Source organism: Gavia stellata, chromosome 1 (assembly GCF_030936135.1).
Source record: "Gavia stellata isolate bGavSte3 chromosome 1, bGavSte3.hap2, whole genome shotgun sequence".
In the NCBI taxonomy this organism is placed as follows: Eukaryota; Metazoa; Chordata; class Aves; order Gaviiformes; family Gaviidae; genus Gavia; species Gavia stellata.
This window is the reverse complement of record NC_082594.1, coordinates 122,549,405-122,569,579: the sequence shown is the minus strand read 5'-3', so window position 1 is coordinate 122,569,579 and position 20,175 is coordinate 122,549,405. Positions and strand designations below refer to the sequence as shown.

The 20,175-nt window shown below is 37.5% G+C and overlaps 1 protein-coding gene across 6 annotated transcripts in view; it reads right to left on the bottom strand.

Moving 5' to 3' along the window:
* The window catches only part of CBLB (Cbl proto-oncogene B), a 130,423-nt gene that overhangs the window by 58,199 nt on the left and 52,049 nt on the right, over positions 1 to 20,175 (bottom strand). For 4 of the 6 annotated variants that reach the window (XM_059835478.1, XM_059835461.1, XM_059835491.1 and 1 more), the window contains exon 3: positions 4,164 to 4,310. The exons of the other annotated variants lie outside the window; for them this stretch is intronic. In XM_059835478.1, the coding sequence (XP_059691461.1) occupies positions 4,164 to 4,310 (147 nt within the window). The remainder of the gene's footprint in view (positions 1 to 4,163; positions 4,311 to 20,175) is intronic. 6 annotated transcript variants of the gene reach the window in all.

The following is a 20,175-nucleotide window of genomic DNA, read 5'->3' as shown; positions in this document are numbered from 1 at the left end:
AAACATGCGATACTGGAAAACCTCACAACTGTAAAGGCTCTGACTATTTAGTCCTTTTGCACTCTCTGCCTACGTGAGGGCTGATGATTTCCATTATCGACATTATTTGCAGCTCTCACAAGCACCACAGCATTCTTCCCCATCCAAGCTTCTCCAGCTACTGACATTGTCTGGAAGTTTTGTAGAGGTGTACCAGAAATGCAAAAGTTGAAGAGGTATTTGAAGGCCAGGAATGTGTGAAGTTACCTCAGCACGTTGCTGTGATGGAGCCATTCAAATTGCTTGCTGAGTTCTACTTCTGTGTTTTCTACAGAAATTCAAAGAGCAGCTGCATGCGTGATCATCTGAGACTTCAAATAGTTAGCCTTGCCATTTATTTTGCTAATGAGTTTCAAGTCATGTGAACTACACCTGACTAGCATTAAACACAAAAAGAATGACTGCATCCTATGATACTTATTAAAAACAGAATGAATAAACTTAGTTACAGTTGCACAATTTTGCAGCAAGTGTTCAGACAGACAAATGTAACCAACAAAATTAGAAGTTCCACGTTCATTGGAGAAGAGCAGTGAAAGAAATCAGATAGAGTGGTTTGTTTTTTTTTTAAAAAACTACAAACTGGACTCTTGGAAATTGCATCTCTTGGATTTTATTCCTCAGCAAATAATAATATATTGCTTTCTGTAAACAGAAGTATAGGTTGCATTTTCAAAAACTGAAAGCCAAAAAGTCGACTTAAAAACATAAATGGCTATTGATCTCCTTCTTGCTATTTAGAGCATTTGAAATTAAAAAAGAAAAAGAATGACAACATTTCAGAAAGAAATCAAGGCAGAAAGTAGCTTATATAAAAGCTTCCCAGCCTGGTCTAGTGGAAGGTGTCACAGCCCATGGCAGGGGGGTTGGAACTAAATGATCTTTAAGGTCCCTTCCAACCCAAACCATTCTATGATTCTATGATTACATTTAGAAACAGGAAGATTATTTTTATGGCAATTTTATGCTGAAAAAAGATCATAAATTAATCTAATAATTCCAATTACCTCCTTTCAATCAGATCAAACAATATATCAGAATTGTTTCTTGTGCTACAGTTTACCCATCAGAAGCCAAGATCCAGCGCAACTTACTTTTTATTTACACTCTAATCTTGAGTAGCATTACTTAGTGACCTCAAAGTAAGGGCTGCTTTTTGCAAACAAGTGAGGAGTCCAGGCTTGCCCTGTAAAATAGCAATGCAGCCAGGGAACATACAATATAGCTCCTCTCTGCGCTCCTTCGTTGCACTGCATACCTAACCAGAGTTGGAGGTTTCAGATAGTCCTAGGGGCCTATCTTTCGGTGGTCAGGTTAGAAACACATTTTATCACTTGTTTGCAATGCCCAAAATCTTTATGTAGGCTTTGCTTCCAGGGAAGTGATACTAGCATATTTGCAAACTAATTTGTCATAACAGGCCCATTATAAAAGATTTGGCTCACAGGCATACCTGCCATATATTTCTAAATGCATTAGAAAATAATTAATGTTTAAAAAGCTTCAGGCATTTTGTTTAATGAAGAGATTAAAGGTAATGCCAAATAAACCTTTTTCTCATCTGTTTATTTGACATACATGCTGTTACATGTTTTATGCTTACTTAAGCACAATTAACTAAACCTGAGATAATGGCAAGGCTGCCAAGCACAGATGAACTGTTCACTGCTTAGAAGACAGGTAACTAAACCAGCTTCAGTTTATTAGAAAAGAGCTGGGAACACTAATAACAGTCGTTATTTACCTAGTCTGAAAGTAAAGCACCTGACAAGACAGAACTCAAAAAACTTCCAGGCTGTAATAGATGACCAAGGTTACATGAGTAATTAATTGGACGTCCCAAAACTGCCTTGATTCCTAGGCATTTCTGGTGCATAGACGATTTAACCAAAAAAAACCCAAAACAACCACCCCCAAAAAAACCCCAACCCTATCACAGTACATATTCGGGGGGGAGGAGGTCAGAGAGTTAGTACTGAGAATTCGTATTTAAAGTTGCATTTTATGAAGAAATTTACATAAGCAGGAAAAAACCAAAGCATAAAAAAGGCATGGCAAGAGCTCGGGGGCCCTGAAAAGGATTAGAAAGAAGCGCTCCAGGGGATGAGTCAGGAAAGAGAAGAGCCAAGTGTGAACAAGAGAAAGACAAGGGTAGAGCTGAGTTGTTCAGACGGACTAAGGCAGTTGAAAAATTCTTCTTACCAACCTTGTTCTGATAAAAACTTATTAATATGTTACAGTATCCCAGTGTCTGATGCCTCAAGTACCTACCTATTGTGCCATCTCCCAAAGGAAACTGGCAGGACCATTGGAAGGAAACCTGAAGGGAAGCACTTGAATCTCACACAGAAAGTACAAGTTAGTAGAGAAATACAAAGAAGAGCATGATAGTGAATAGGGAAGCTGATGAAACCAGTTAAGATGAAATGACAGAAAGAAACAGCAGCTTGCAGAAGACGAGATCTGTAAATACCAAAGACAGAAATGCAATTCGCCATCAAGACAGCTGGTAAAGGTCATTCAAGGACCTCAATAAGAGAAGGACCATGAGGAGATTTAAATTCTGAGAGTTGCTAAGCAAAGGGGAGAAAGAGAGGAAGAGAAAACAGAAACACGGACAAAGATGATCATTAATTGGTTTTTCAAAGCTCCTATTTTTCTTTTTTTGACTGACATGTTTTTTAAAAGCCTCACATGATAGAGACCCCTACATGTCATGTAAATTAATCCTTCAGATAACTTTATCTGAACTTTTGTAGGTATTTTGAAGATCATCTTCACGTTAAAACGGGTAACACAAAACACGGACAGATTCCTTTCCTCTAACAAAAAGAAGATTGAGACAGCAACTTGATCACACTCTAACATTATGTACATGGGAAAGAAATTTGTTAGAAGACTGACGTTACCAGATAACACTATAATGAAACCAGAAAGCTGGAAGCTAGCAGTAGGTGTGTTTCGACTAACAAAAAAAAGGAAGCGAAACTGTTGTAAATTCACACTGAGCAAAATTAATTTGCAAAAGTGCCAACCCACAGCGCTGGTATTCTAAATAAAGAATGAAAGAGCTGCTCTTGCTCAGAAAACTAACAGATTGTTGCAGGAATTGTTCTGTAACTTGCTATGGCCTACATTGTGCAAGATATCAGACTTGATGACCATAATGATTGCTCCACTATATTGTAAAATATACAAACCTCTTGCCTCCTCCCTCTTACGTCACTGCTAATAAACATTCCATATGAGAAAGTGATGAAGCTATGCATCTTTTATTAGCCTGTATCTGTACCATAAACAAAATTGTTTCCCAGAAACAAACAAAAAAATCCCACACCTGCCTACTTTTACATTTTCACTATCGCATTTGCTGTAAGGATTTAATCACATATCTACAAGTCACACTTAGCATTCCTTTTAAGACCCACTCTTGAAAAATAAGTTTCTCCAAAACCTGCTTTTGATTAAATTTTCCAACGTATCTCTGGTTATTCTATCTCTTTCTGTAACAGAACTTGAACAAAAGAAAACATTAGTCCCCTGTGACTACGTTATAGGTAGTACAGTTGTAGAAAAAAAGTTTTGATAATAAGGGATAAAAAAACCATTATTTCAGCTACTTCAAAAACACTAAATATTGTAGTAGTTAGAAAGTTAAAGATGGGATAAGGAAACATACTGTCCATGAGACCAATATCAAGTTCCTAATTCAGACTTTAGAGTTATCATTTGTAGAATGTGTATATATTTAAAATGAAAGGACATGATTTGCCATGTACATGAAGAAAACAATGTACTATCTTCATCCTAGAATGGAACCAATAAACTTCATGCAAGGTAGTCTAATTTAATTTATGATTGAGCGTAAGTGCCCTTAACAGAACTGCCCATACATTTTTATTCATCCTTTGAGCAAATTACAACGTTGAAAAAAAAAAAAATTGTTAATAATGAATTTAGCCGTTTCAGCCAATTTAAAGACTTGGACAAGACTTGGACAAGAAATTACCTTTACAATGCCCACCCACGTACTTAGAACTGTTATTTGGATTTTTGAAAATATCATTCTTTTTCATGCTTACGATTAGAAAGAATTAAGGATTTTGCAAAATGTTAGTACTTACTTTTCTCCAAAGAATTTTCTCCAAAAATCTGCAGCATCGGCTTTGGTGATACGGAAGTTATCACCCTGGAATTGGCCATTTGGAAAAATAGCCTTGATTTCTGCTAGCATGTGGCTGAAGATGAGGGACAGCTTTGTTAGGTTCCTCCTGCGGATATAATGGGAGAGGGGGAAAAAAATCACATCAAATCCTTAAAATTTAATAAATTGAATCAATCTTTCAGTATCTCATATATCCTGCATATTTGTGTAATAGTCACTGTGTGACACAAGAAAAACACTGAGCTTTCAACTGAAAACACATCAGAGAAATACAAATCCGTAGTCTGTGTTTCCATGCACTTCTGAGGACGTATTTATAGTAAGTTTCCATGAATATAAAATCATTTGTTCAGTAACAGAACAGATTTGAGTTCTCAACTGCATATTCCAGATACATTTCTGATCCCCATAAAGATAAGGCTTGTGCATTTCTATTTCATTTAATCATTGCAGAAGCAGGAATTTATACTAATCAGACAGCTAATATATTTAAAAAAACAAACCAAACCACACCCAAAAACTCAAAATATAGTTTTATATGTGACATCAAACCTATTTCAGTCGAGGTTTCTAGAAATAGAAACATAGCACAGGACTAGGTTTACTCTTTCTTCCTATGACAATTTTATTCTTTTTATTCTTTCCAGCTTTCCCTTACTGCAGCTACCTCCTATTCTCTTTTTGAATGCCTTCTCCTTAGTTAAAACTTGCTTTCAGTTTTCAGTGGCGTGTTAGAAACAAAAATTAAGCTTCCTTGCTATCAGCTCACTTCCAAGCTTTCCCGACTTGTGTCAGTTAATCAAAAATTATTTAGCTTTTGGGACAGAAATCCCATTTAGTATAGTGCTAAGAACATAGCATTCTTAAATGCAAATAATCCTTTTGTATGGAAAAATCTGTGGGAGATGGTGGGGAGAAGAAAGAGAAGAAAGGAGAAGGAGGAGAAGCAATTTTTATGAGAGTTCCCTTCTGGAGATTCCTTAGATGATCCTTGTAGTAAAAAAGGGGTATTTTCCCACCTGATATATGAAATAGAGACCACCCAGGAGACTGAGCAGTTTCTGATGAAGAATTTGTATTCTTACGTATTTTAATGAAGTATTTTAGTGAGTTAGAAGTGTCCTGTGTCAATCCCATTCACCTTTCACGATCTCAGGTACTACTTAATAGTGCCTTAAACAATTTAATGAAAAACATAATAAAATGCTTATTAATCATGTAATTTATAACTGCTTATAGACAGTATTTTAAATAAATTCAAGATTATGAATAAGCCCCTAGCTACATGAAAAGATTAAGGTAGACTTTTACACATGCATACCAAATAGCTTTTAGAATGCTCAAAATATCAAAAAACCAGTTGAACAGATTTCTTGGGGTTTTCCTAAAAGAACACTCAACTTAGTACTGAAGCAGCAATTATTTCAACTAAATTTGTGAACAACTTATAAGTGAGATTCCTGTGGAAGCTGTGTTGCAGATTTTGCTACAGGTTTTGCTACCAGGAAAACTATGATACAGATAGTTATTTTGAAAACATAAGTAATTTAAAACAAACAAACAAAGCCCTGATGAATACACTCTCCCTCCCCTCAAGATTCAGAATGGTTGTAAGGCTTATTCTTTCAGAGTCCTTTAATTCCTCCAGTATAATCAGATGTCTATAATTACGATGCCCAACTGTTCCTTATTTTCTGGATTTGTTCCTTGCTATCCCCCTTCCTATTTCCTTTGTACTTTAATTACACACACGTGTTCTTTATTATTTTACTCCTCAGAACTCAAGCCTCATGCAGAGAGCAAGCAACAGCTATTTTAATGTGGCTTCCTCAGCCTGCCCTAGACCCATGATCAAGCAAGCAGCTTTCTGTACTCAGGACAGATGGGAACATGACTCAGTGCAAGTTTGAACAGAGCTCTCCCTTGCCTGGTACACCACGTATCTGTCTACATTAGCAATGTAATGTGCTGCTGGGGTTCTTTTCAGGTACAGATTTACCTAGTTGGATTTGTGAGGCTTGAGTCCTGTAGTGAACTAAGGGATGAAGTACACGTACAGGTGCCATCTGGGGAACTTCCTTGCCCAGAGGGAGAGTGTGTGTCTGTATGCACGTACCCACGCGTGTGCATTGCCTGGTAGGTATAGATGCACTGTACGTGACCAGAACCAACAACTGGTAGGAACTGGACGGCAAATGCACAGTACAGACATGCATCCAAATGGTTGTGTCTAAATCACAAAGCCTGTTCCTTCCCTCTTTGAACAGCACCAGTCACTAAGTGCACCCATAGACTTTTGTTTCGTTATATAAGTTGGTTAAAGCAAAGAAAAAAGTCAAATTATTTTTTGTTTGTATTTGTATAAATGAGAAAAAATGTTTTCATAGCAAACTAAGATACTTTCTTTTTATCTGACTGCAAAGCTGAAACTTGAAACCAACCAGAACCTTATCTGTGCCTGAACATACAACACAGCATGTATGCACAGCAGAAAATGGAAAATTCTTAATCATTTATATATATATAGTAGCTATATTTCCTCCTTAATTTTGATTCCTGCTGTACCACATGATTACCTCAAGTCCTTCCTTGGCATCAAATAATCATGACAAATCATGTCTTAATTTTTCACTTATGTATTTTTTTTCTTCAGAATTGTAAAGCACATATTGCACTATTTTTGCTTAGATATGCTTATGTCATACCAGATCTCAATAACTTATTGGGACAGATACAAAGCTCAATGATTTCAGAAATGGTTTTCAAGAATTATACAAGGCGCAGAGATGACGCCATCACGGTGGGCCAGTGATTCTCCCTACCTGTGCATTTCACTCTTCTGACAATGTCTATCCATTTTAGCACACGTACTTTTGCTGTCTTGTGGAAGGCTTTCCCACAGCATCTCAAGAAGCACATACTCCACTTTATCCACTTGGCAGTCTGTGCGGCTCCATTTTCTAAGTTAAGATGACTCCTTTTTCTCCCCCCATATAAAGATGGAACAGTGTCAAAAATTTTCCATCTTATTTTCCATTCATAAGTGTAAGACGAGGTGTTCAAGTCCTATTTATTTGAAAAACAACAACTAAAACCATCAGCTTCAGCATTTTGGTGAATAATCCTAATGGAAGCCAAAGAACTGGTCAGTCTGAGCCACCTATTTTAGGTCTCATTCCCACCACAAGACTGTAAAGAAACCAATCTTTATCAACTCAGCCTGCCTCTCTGACTGTAACACAGGCTTTTCTTCTCCCGGTCACAGTGAAGACTGTTGTAGTGGCAGAGAGACAATTGTCCCGGCAGTCTGGTGGCACAGAAGAGCTGAGCAGATACATGCTCTGGAGAGACCCTTTGACTCACTAGATTCTAGCAGTGGAGAGATATCATAAGGGATCATACTGGAGCTATAACTCAAAAAAATGCTAACCAAATTATAGAGAAACAATGGTTTTAAGGCCTCAGCAGCCAGCCTTCGGGGTTTAAAATTATAATATACTTTCACTGGCAACCTGGAGGAGGGATTTCTTTCCTCAGCTGTCTTATGCCTGGTAGCAAGCACAAACATCTCCTTTATTTCTGTAGAGAGAATGGGTTTCATGCTGATGAGAAAAACCTTATCTTTCAGAGATCAAAAAAATCAAAACACATTGCCTCTTTATACCAAATTGAACTGAGACTGTTATTCTCCACAATATAATAGCTACAGTGGTAAGATTTAAGAATATTTTAACAGAATATGATGCTGTATCAACTGCATTTTATATAATGCATAGTATAGGTCTCTTCCATATTATTTGCAACATACTCATCACCTATTGATGTTTTTCCTATGATTCATGCTTAGCTTTTGCTAAACTTTCTTTTGCCAACTCAAACTGATGCCATACAGTTCAAACCCCTTGTAGAACTTAAAAAAGGGTACTTCAGAAATCCAGTCATACTCTATTATTTGTTGCCAGACATGCTTGTACATGACAGATCTACTGAAGAACCAACAAGGTTTGCACCAACCCCAGAATGCCTAAGATATAAAAATTAAAAATTGAATTTTCCTTTAGTATAAACTTGTAAAGGTCTATTGCATCAGTAAACATCTTTTGGTTAATCAGAAGAAAGATGCATTTTCTTGATTTCAAAATTAATCTGTCTTTTGGAGTTCTACCTCATGAGCAAGTTTTTTAAAATACGGACAGTAAAGCCTGAAAACAAGAATTGTGAGTTTGTTCACTTTTCAGTAAATGACTGTATTCTGAATCAATTTTCTCTTCAACTCTGGGGAGGTGGCTCAGGCTAGGCAATACTGCAAAGATTTCATAACTGAAGGACTTTTCAAATACCCAGTCATATGTGATTTGAAAACAGGGCTTAATAACGGAAATATTACAACCTCCCAGCTATAACCAGGGCAGCGGTAGCTAGTAGTAAAAGGTCTGACGCAGTCCATCCCTCCTGGATCTATTAAACAGGAAAGTGAGGCGTGACCGGCATGCAATAACACAGAGAAGTTTTGGCTGTGTCAACTTTGTAATCACTGTATAAAGCTAATTTTAGTTTTTGGAAGGCAATATGGTCTAGCAAACAGAACTGGATAGGGAATTAGGCACTGTCACTTCCTTTCTGCCACTGGCCTGACTGATGAGGTGGGAGGAACACCTGTGTCCTGCATTGACTGCCTGCGTGTCCGGATGAACGGAGTAAAATACTCAGAGAGCTCCAAACAAATACACTTGGCAGAATCAGCATATACAGAAATACACAAAGCAAAGCATACCTCTATGCCCCGATCCTTCATAATTACTGGATTTCACAGATGATAACCAAGACAAAGAAATTTTAGCAGTAGGTATTTATATGTCATGCAACAACTTGAAAATGCATAAACCTGCTTAACACTGTATGTGTATATAATTCCTACTTTCATGCTTGTATATTACTATCTCCCATGAAAAACAATTATTTTTATTTTACAACTGTACATATTTCTAGAAAAAAACCACAGTGGAGAAAAGAAGTCAGACTGTATATCTTTGCAGTTATGTCATTCCAAAAATTAGGTTACTGCTGGGTTCCCTTCTTCATTGCATCTAGTAAGTGTTTAAACTTTCTGCATCCACGTAGATATACTTTGTTAAACAACCACCTGCTGTAATAAACAATACATCAACTTCCCAAGCTCAAAATATATAACTCAATCCCCTGGCACAGAAAAACAGTCTTTAGATCTAGAATAAAATCCATTTGGCAGCTAAGAATATTTTCCAGCTAGATCTGACACAAAAGTATAGCAGACTATTACTAAATAACAGATAATTCCTCTACAATTGTTATTTAGAATAATTGTACAAAGACAGCTCTGTTAACTGGCAAAACTGCAAATCATAACTGCTTAGGAAACAAGATAAAAGAAAGTTTGAAATGCCTTCCTAAGGTGAATTGTTTATTTTAACTTTTAAAAATCCATCCTCCCCAAATCTTAAAGCTTTAAAATCCAAAGCATATGTACAGAACTCATTTCACATAATTAGTTATATTCAAAACAGATTTCTAATCCATATGCTCGAGTTGCAGTAAAACACAGGGATCCTACAAAAGACATGTGACTAATTCGAAGGGACAGAATAGGGTCTTGTGATTCAGGTACGAAAGAAGGAAGTGGAGACCCATGTTTCGAGCTCTTCCACTCTGTTCTCTGAGACTTCAGCATTTACATTTTGTGCCCCAGGCTTCCATTCTGTGAAAAAAGGCCTTTCCAAATTATTTATCGTTTGTATTTTGCCACCATGAGGAAAATCATAGCTGCCCATAAAGCCCCTTGTGACAGTTTACACTTCTGCCATTAACTACTGACAAGTGACACAGACAGGAATACACTAAGTTCAGGACAAATCACACAAAACAAGTATTTCTGTAGAAACGTGAATTTCTGAAGGTCTCCAGAAGGCACAGGAACATGACTAAAAATGATACATGCTGCTAGCACTTCACTCTTGATAATCCAGTACAACCCTGACTCATTTATCCCCTTCCTCTTCCAGAACTTCCCCTTTCACAAACAGTAAACATAGGAAGAAAAAAAACAAAACCAAAAACCCCAACCCCCTGATGCTGCTGTTTTAGAAAACCACAGGTGTAGAATACAGTCAGACAGACTTAACAGTGGCGCTCTCCTTAACACTTCAGAGGAAGTAAAGGAAACCAAAGGTTCCTGTCAACATGTCTGCAGAGAAAAAAAACAAAACCTCTCTGCCATCATATTTGGCAATCAGCTCACCTCTGGATCTCTGCAGTAATTATTTTTAAAAGCTATGTAAGGACAGGGTATTGTTCAGGGATCAAAGTATATGGGCCTATTCTTTGGATGAAATATTCCTGGGACTAAGAATAAGCGTGAGCTCTATTTCCTACTTGTGCCGCTGCCTCATGGAAGGAACACAGACAAAGAACTTAATATTGCTGTCCTTTAGTATTCCTCATCTGTAAGCCCTGAAAAAAAATGACTGCCTTAAATGTGGCAAGGTTCAGCCAATAATTAGATTCATCATATGCTAAACATGAAAAAAGTACAAAATTGTAAGAAACTAGCTGGAGGCAACTACTACTTTTCCTTGAAACCTGGAGGAGTAGAGCTTATTGTGAGTAGGAAAGCAGTACCCTTCCTTGAATGTCTCTCCATCAGCTTCTTTCTGACAGGTACAAAGAGTATTGTGTAAGTCTACTGCAGCTGTGCTATTCACGATGGATACCAAAAGGAAAAAATGGCAGACTTTGGGTAAGATTTGAGTAAGGATTGTTTGGGAAAACAAAGGATGTTGATCACAACGTCACCTTGAGTTTTCCTCCATCCTTTCCTTCACTTAAAAATCATTTTACATTGATACACTAACTTCCACCAGCAGTGTGGTTCCTTTCGTTCTCATATTTTGAAGACCAGAAGAGTATCAAAATGGAAGAAGACAATGCTTGAAAAATCTAACATTTCATTCTATCTTTCAAAACTGCTTATCAGCTGTCATTGCTTCTATAGTAGGTATTTGCTGCCCCATTTAAGCAAAAATAAAGAATGAACATAATATACAATAGCTCAATGAAAGAACATGGAATATAAATACAAAGGAAGGAAGGTGGCCAGGGTTTCTCCAAATCTAAGACTATCTACAGACTGATGAGTCTGTCTACTCACTGCTCTTTCTGATCTTTCATTTATGACCTGGCATGCCATTGCACCTACCAACACCTCTTAAGCAAAGTTCTATCCCAGGATTTTATTTGTATTTGCTAAACAAACACTCCATACAGCAGCTATCATGAATAGCTCTCATCAGCTGGGCTTTACAGCCCACTTTTTGAAAATTTCACTACTTCCAGTTCTGTCCAAAGGACAGTTATCCAGCACAGATGAATGTCTCAAGGTACTCCTAAAGCAATTTAATCTCTCTTCTCACTAGCACTCAGGTATATGAGGTAACAAATATACCCACGAAATGAAAACACAAAGAGTGTTAGCAGGAATTAAAGTAACAAAGGAAATACAGCCTGCATAAAGCAGAATGTGAGTTGTCAAAAATGAAAAAAGGTGTCTTGACAAGCTAAAGATCTAATAATTTTCCCCATAAATAGTTATTATCTCTGTTTACTTATGCAAAAGGACAGAGGTAACAAAAAAAAACCCTCTAGAGAATGCTACTCACAGAAAGGAATTTGAATAAAACCAATCTGAATATTTACAAGTATAAATACGTTGTAAAGGATCGTCAATCCTGTGACATTATAAGTAGCAACATAAACTAAGAGCTAACAGATTTATTGATTTTACTAGCAAAACTTTTAATTGAGCTACTATATCATCCTTACTCATGATTTAACATACTTAATCTGGTATGTATAGAGATAAAAAAATAGAGCTGGGCACTGGTTTGTTTAATTTGCTACGTTTTTAACAGTCAGTTGCTTTTGCACTATGGTTCCACTCATCAGTATCAACATGTTATTTAGCACTGTTCTGCTTCCTCCATCCTCTTCCTGTAGATCTCTTTGTCTACCAAGATCCAATGTTATTAACTGAACACTCACTTAAGTGTAAAGCCAAATATCTGCATCTATAAATGAAACTGAAGTTGTCACAGAAACCCCCAGGAACAAGGGTAAATCCTGTTTTTGAAAAGTTGAAGTCACTGAATACATAAATATCTAAAACTTTTAAAAAAACATGAGTGAATTAATACGAAACAAGGAAGAAGCAATTAGCATGCTTTCTCCATCTTCCAAAGCTTTCTTCAAGTGGAAGGAATATTCAAAAGAACACTTGGCCAAAACAAGCAGTCTCTTAAAGGCAGAGGTGTGGTCGGTGCACTTTTTTAGCACCTGATTAGGACAGTAAACATCTTGAATTTCATTGCAAAGTGAGGTCGCTACTATAATTCATACTATCCGTGTACTAGAAGTAAAACTGATAGCATCAACAGGTGGTAACATTTCTCCATATAATCATCACCCTCATAATTCTTGTGAGGTTTACTTGGTTTGGAGATTACCCATGCCATGGATAAAAAGCACATCCATGCCAGGCCAAGTAAAGCTGCATGTAAAAAGGGACACGCCGTACGTGGAGCAACTTGAGTGACTCTGGAAGGGATACAAGGCTGAGTTTGGCACAAATCCTGCCACAGCCAAAGGCAGCAGCCCAAAGGCCAAGGATGGCACAAGGAGGTACTGATGTAACTAAATGCTTTATTTGCTTGACAGCAATCTAGCACAAGCAAAGGAAAATGGTTTAGTTCTGTGTTGTGGTTCGTCTAGTTTGCTGTCATGCAGCACCAGGAAACTCAGTGGTTCTGAGGTGCTAATACCAACAAAGCACATGTGCAATATAGCACCCTGAGTAAATTTCTTAGTATCCAGGTCTGCCTATTATCTGAGCAGCAAACAATTGATTACACTTCACTTTTTTGGGTTGTGGTGTGCTATTTTCTTACGCAGAAATAGTCCAGAACATGTACTGCAGGCTTATTCTTTTGGAATTTTCTATTCAGACTCTATTACCTCACCTTAAAACATGCTGTTCTTATGTTTTCTAAGCGAAGACTCCATACAAATGAACATCCTCAGAGATAGGCAATACAAAGTACTTAATTTTAAATTCAAAACCTAGTGCATTCTGCAACAGTGTAGTTTCTTATGTAGACAAATCTTTCTGATTGTTAAACAATTAATCTAAAATTTTTCAGGCTTACTGTTCTCGTCACACTCAATGACTGTAAAAAAAAATCTGCAACACAGTCTAGCTATTTCTGAAAGCAGGACTGGTAATACTTTTTGCTGACATTAAGAAGTTTTGGCAAACTAATATACATATGTGTCTTTTTTCATATATATTGTTCTCAGGTACCTAAATCCAATTTTGATATTTAACAGGAAATGGTCTTTGGATCATATCTGTCTCCCAGTACTCTAGTGAAAATTTACAAAAATTTGGTCAAATGATGAAACTGGGGGAAATCTTATCCAAGAGGGCCCAAAACAAAATTCAAAATTCTCAGCTGCTATGGCTGACCAAACCATGTATGAGACAACAACTCAGCCTGAGCTAGCTTGCAGCTGTGGGGCACAACTCTAATTCTTAAGTAGTGGGCTTTCAACACCAAAGAAGATAAGAAAATTCTTCTCCATTTCTCTCAGTGAAGCCCACAACAAACTCAGAAAGGAAGACAAGCTTTTTGATTCAAGGGCAAAGACGAGACAAGCTAGAGAAGGGAGACGGAAAGAAATAGATGGCAACATTGAACTCAGTGAAACTTGAAATTAAAAGGTATGATAATGCAGAGAAGCAGAAGAAAGCCCATGAAAAAATGGCAGCGCTTTTGGAGAAAAATTTGAACAGCATAAAAAAAACCTATAAAGGAGATGCATTAAACGTCATATTTTGTGGTTGCTTGCTAAGTGAACCGTGTGCATTCAGGCCTACCCAGGCAACAGCTCCATGGAATAAGAAAATCTCGTACTGCATTTAGAGACTATCACAATGTACAAATACAAAGGGAACGAACCATGGTCACACACAATCTTATTTCTGGCACTTATTTTGAGATCTTACATTTTTAAATTTAAAATATTATAATTTAAATTTTTTTTGTGAGTTTTAAGAAGCGTAATAGTATTTTTACCAGTCAGGTCTTCTGATACAGATGAGGGATCTGAAGGTAAGTTTTAAAATAACTTAGCATTCACTTTCATGCATTAGGAGTGTAGAAAAGTATCAAAACTGCTGTGGTTTTTTTTAGATTATTTTAAAACATGCCATAACCTGCAAAGGTGCTTATTACCTGCTGTGTCACACATGATTTCCACTGACTGCAAGTCAACAAGACTGCAAGTCAACAAGCTATTCCAACATTCCCAAGAGACTGTCCAAAAGGGAATTTTCCCGGCTAGGCTGCTTCTGAGACTTGGTCAAGAAACAGTGCTGAGCTGCACGTTTTGCCCTAGAACTGAACTTTTTCTAAAGTCCTTGGATTTTTGAGCGTCTTGTACATCATTACTTCTATGTATTTGTTCTATGGCAGTGGTAGGAGCCTCTCATCTTCATTGTTTTACAAAGACTAACTCTCTTCATCCCATATATCTTCCTGTTAAAAGTATCATCACTAAATGAGCAGAGGAACCCTCCAACTCTACATCTTCACAAATATATTTTTTCACAGACCTTCAAATATGTCTAAGAATTTTTACCCTAAGCCTTGAAATAAGATTCCATGTAGGCAGCCACTCTCATTAAAGCATTCTAAGAATTGGCATTACAGCATTCTAAGGGTTTTTTCACGTGGTCTAAAATACATTGTATTTACCAAAATTAAAGTCCAACTGAGAGCTAAATAACCTACTGGAATATAATAATCAGCCTTCAAACCACATCTCAAGTAATTCCTAGAGCTAAAGTTATTGAATTCCTATCAAACATATAATAAAAATTCCCATTTCCTCAGATGCACTTTAATAAAATCCACCTGAAATCATTCCCTGAAAATTATTTAAACATTACTTAGTGCTGAGATGCAGCTTGTTTGCAACATTCAGCTAACAAAAATCTCTGTGTCACGTAGCTAAGCAGTGTCACACAAATGCGTATGGCACAGAAATACACAAAATAAGATATATGAAGCATTGGAACTGTATGTGGGTCTTAGAATAATCACTGTGGTTATTTACTGAGAGAATGTAAAGGGACTTTCATCCAAAGAAGAAAGTTACCATCTCTGGCCAAAAGCAGTAAACAATACAAATCTACCCTATTCACTTTCATATATAACCTAAAGCAATCAGCCACCTATCCTCTCACACATCAGGAGCACCTCTAAACCATTTAAAACCAGACACATTGCTGCCAGGTTGTGTTAGGAACTTGACCTGTACAAAATAGCAAGGAAAGAAAATCAAATATTTGGTTCCAAACTGCTACTTGAAATAGTTTCATGATGCCATACCTACTTACAGCCCATGAGGATCAGGTCGGTAGATATCTAACAGGACAATTAAGAACAATCTCACACCAACTGGGAATACAGCACAGACCTTGGGAAAAGTCTTAGATTTCCTCTTTATAACAAGGTGTGTGATTTCATACCAACTAGAATAGATAGAACTGGCTGAAATATTTTCATCATTAATTTGGATTGAGTAAAAGCAGGTGCTAAAATGCCGGGATATAGCTAGACAGACAGCTGTATTTTTTATGAAAACTGAGGCAGAATCTTTACCTTCAGGAAGTACCAATGTCAAATTTCAGAACAGAAGCTGTGTGTACAAATCAAAATAAAGCATTTTGCTGCTTCTCCCATGAGAAGCAGAGGAAGAGGACAAAATGAAGAAGATGGAAAAGTTCTTTGTGAAAAACTATTTATCTTTTTTGGTCTAAAGTACAGGAACCAATGAAGACACTTCTATCCTGACGTGCTTACTAGATTTTTTTTTTCCCCTTTCAACATTAATAAGCTCATCCTATTTCAACAACTACATTTATGAACATGGGTCATCCCCCACTGCTTTCAACCAGTAGTGATATTTTCATATGTGGACACTTCAATATGGGAGACAATCAAACGTTTTAAAGAAAGCTACATAGCCATGGCCTAAGAGGGATGATCTGGCATGAATCAGGGCTAAAAAAACTGGAAGCAGAGGGTAGGCACTAAGGGTTTGTGCTCCAAATGGAGGGAAGTCCCAGCTGAGTTATACAGGGATCTGCTCTGTTCAGCACATTCACCGGAAGGCAGTGGGCAGCAAGGTGACAAATTTTGCTGACTACATAAACCTGCTCAAAGGCTGTAAGGCTGACAGATAACTGCAAATAGCTGCAGAGTGACTGAACAACAGAAATGGCAGATGAAGTTCAAGATACGTGAGAGCAGAACGATGTATCCGAAAAAATAATCTTGACCTGATGTACAAAAGAGCTGGCTCTGAGCTGACCATTGCCACTCAGAAACAAGACTTTGGATTATGATAGGTAATTCCATGACAATATCAGCTCAGTGCTCATCAACAATAAAACCACAAATCAAATATTACAAACTATTAGCAAAGGAACACAGAACAAAACAGAAAACATAATTATGCCACCATATAGAATCACAGTCACCTCTTAACAAACCAGATATATAAGAACAGGTATATAAGAGATACATCAAAAGACAACAAGGATTATCAAAGGTAAGAAATGGCTTCAAACTGAGGAGGAACTGAGTATGCTGGGACTCTTCGCCTTGGATGAGTAACCACAGAGGAAATCTGACAGAGGTCTACAAATTGCAAGTGGCATAAGGAAGATGGATGGGGACTGACAGTAACTAGAACATTAAATGAAGCTAACGGGAAGCGAGCTCAAAAAATCCCTGATCCACAGAAGTTGTTGCCCAAGGATACTGCGGAGGCAAGTTTAAATAGGCTTGAGGGGATACTGGAAAAACACCAGGAAGAGCAGCTTCACTGAAGGTTACTAGAGTAACAAAGCACAACAGGTTCAGGAAATCCCGGAGCTAAAAATGGCCAAAGGCTGGGAGAGTACTAGGGGAATGTACTATATTATGCACATTTGCCCCATTTATTCTTCCTTAGGTATCTGCTTACGTTGGAAAACAACAATGGCCATACTGATTCAGATTAAGGGTCTGTCTTAGGAACTTAAGAACATGGTACCCTATGTTCTTAAGCTCACTGGCTTCACTCCTCATACAATTTGATTGCACAAAACTTTTAATACCTTATAAGTCATAAATTAATTTTGGATGCCTTGGCAAATGGAAGCATCCGACAACTTGACAATCATTCTTTTTCACCCCCATAAATGGGACTGAAAAGCTGAAGTTGCCCAAAAGGCAGACCGTATTACGAGTGTGGCTGTGTGTTCCACTGGGAGGGTGGCCTGGCAAAGTCCGGCAGTAGGAAAGGGCAGGTGATGGTGCAACACTGCATTAGGCAAAGATCCTGAGAAGTACCAGGGTCATTCAGAAGCAGAGCACTATGCTGTGCTTTAAAAACGATAGATGCGACAAGAACCTAGAAAGGTACTTGTCGACACTGGAGAAGTGAGTACTGTTAAGAGAGCTGATGGCGAAGTCGAATCACAGATGTCTTCCAAGATAATCAACTTTAATAGCGAGAGCCAAGTAAGATAGCATTCCTAAAATTAGATCAAGAGGCTCATAGAGGGCAAGAGTCCAAAGAGGATGAGAAAAGGTTATTATACAACAGCTGGAGTGGAAACATCAAAATTCTGAGTGGCAACGTGAAAATCTGTACGTTTTACTCACTGCTAAATCTTATCACATGCAAGCTATTAAAACAATACACATGAATACAATCACAACTGGAAATAAAATAGACTAAAACTCCTTCCAGTAAAAATATTTTTTTTTTTTTAAGGCATGAAGGTTCTAAGAGTCACACCTGATTTTTATTCCCCTGAGACTAAACACTTGTGCAGTTTTGCCTAGCAATGCAGTTTACTTTGCTACTTGCAAAGTAAACACTTTCTGTGATTATGGATTCCTGGAACGATCAACCAGCCTCTGAAAACAAATTGCTTTGAAACAGGAACGTAAAACTAAAGACAGTAGTATTCTTTTATCAAACACTGAAGCATTCTGGCTGTTGCTACCAAAGCAAGTAAGAAAAGAAAAAACAGCAGACACAGAATTCACGTCTTAAGTTAAAACAAACAAACAAAAATCTCTGGATACTAAGAAATCCAGCTGGAAGTTTCTAACCACTCTTTTTACATGAATCATCTTAAAATCACTGCACTACATATTCTGGCAAATTCTCGCCACCTGAAAATACTTACATTAAGATTATACAAAATTGTATATACTATCTTTAGTTTGTGGACCCAACATTTCAATTTCTCTAATTACTTAAATGCTGTAGCTAAATTAAAAAAAAAAAAGCATATATTCTAAAGAACCACCAGGCTAAAATATTCACAGTCAAAAACATATTCCCACTTCTGGTTTTCAGAAAGTCATCTTGAGATAGGAAAGGCACATTAATTCCCGAAGTGTACCATGTATTTAACTGCCCTTTTATACTATGAATAATAGGAAGACTGTTTAGATCTGAAGTGAAGGGAAACAGAATTAAAAAAATAAAAGCACATTCCTTCCATCTCTGGGAAGCTCACAGCACCAGCTACCATGGCAGATGGCCTGCTGAGGTTTGGCAGAGTTCAAAATACCCATGACAAAGAGCTCCACTTGGTGTGGCATATTTGGTGTTGGAAACCACTTTCACTCATACTAGCAGTTTTCATCCTACGTGACATCTGACATGAACTGGCTGACATAAATACTATTGCTCTTGTAAGTCATATTTGAGTTACTATAACAAATACTTGTGATCGATAGCTATTGTTTGACCTTATAGTCAAACAAATTAGAAAGCCTCTATCTGCTAGAGAGACTCAAAAAATTGTTACCAAAATAAGAACTATTACAGCTGTCTACAACATTTACATACTGAAGAAGCCTGTGCAGCCAACTTTAACAACACCTCAATCTGTATCAGCAAACAGACAGCGTTCTGGAGAGTTTTTGTGCCCAAGTCCCCGCACAGCCTGCCCTGTCCCTGGCCAGCTTCCTAGAAAAAAAACAGGGCCCTGTACACCAGTTTCCACCAGAAGTCCCACAGTACTTCTTCACTCCTCCTATTCCCTAATGGCCGAAAATAAATTTTTCATCTGGCTCCCAGAGAAGAGAGAGGAAAGAAGGTGACAGACAGGCAGGAAAGGGGGAATAGAGGAGGCAAAGGCCAAATAGTTTTCCTGGGGCTTCTTGCTTCCCACCCACCAAGCCACATTCCACAGCTCCACAAGGGAGAGCCCCCTCTTTAGTATGGAAGATAAAATAGTATCTGACATAGAGCGTTCTCTTACAAAGTGCTCATCCGTGGAAAAGACTGAAGCAAAACATGAAACATCCAATGCGCTGCACTCACGCGCTCTCATACCAGTCTAAATCCCAACAGATCACAGTAAACATTTGGGAAGGGAAAGAACCATACGTTGTGTTAATACCCTGAACATATAAAATTCCCAAAGACTTCTCAAAAGAGCCTGAAGACTAAAAGGCCTGGCTGGTATGTCATAGTGACTCATTGCTTAAATCCAGAATATTAAAAGATTAGCCGGCCAGAAGCATTTTTTTTTTTTTTTTTTTGCCATGAGTGACGTTAGTTAAAAGGTAAAGCGATCTAGAGAAGGTATTGTGAGAAAAATGGCAGAGGAAGGAATTGAGAAGGGCAATATTTTTTTAAAAAGGTGGGGAGCAAAGGAGGATACTATAAACCCTCTGAAAGCTGAAAAATGAGAGAAGGATAAAAAGGTAGAAATGAAAAGCAGAAAATATATGTTTCTGATTCTTCCTTCAGAATTTTATAGCTCACATTTTCCTCCAAGTTTAGTCACCTTAATTGCACCCATG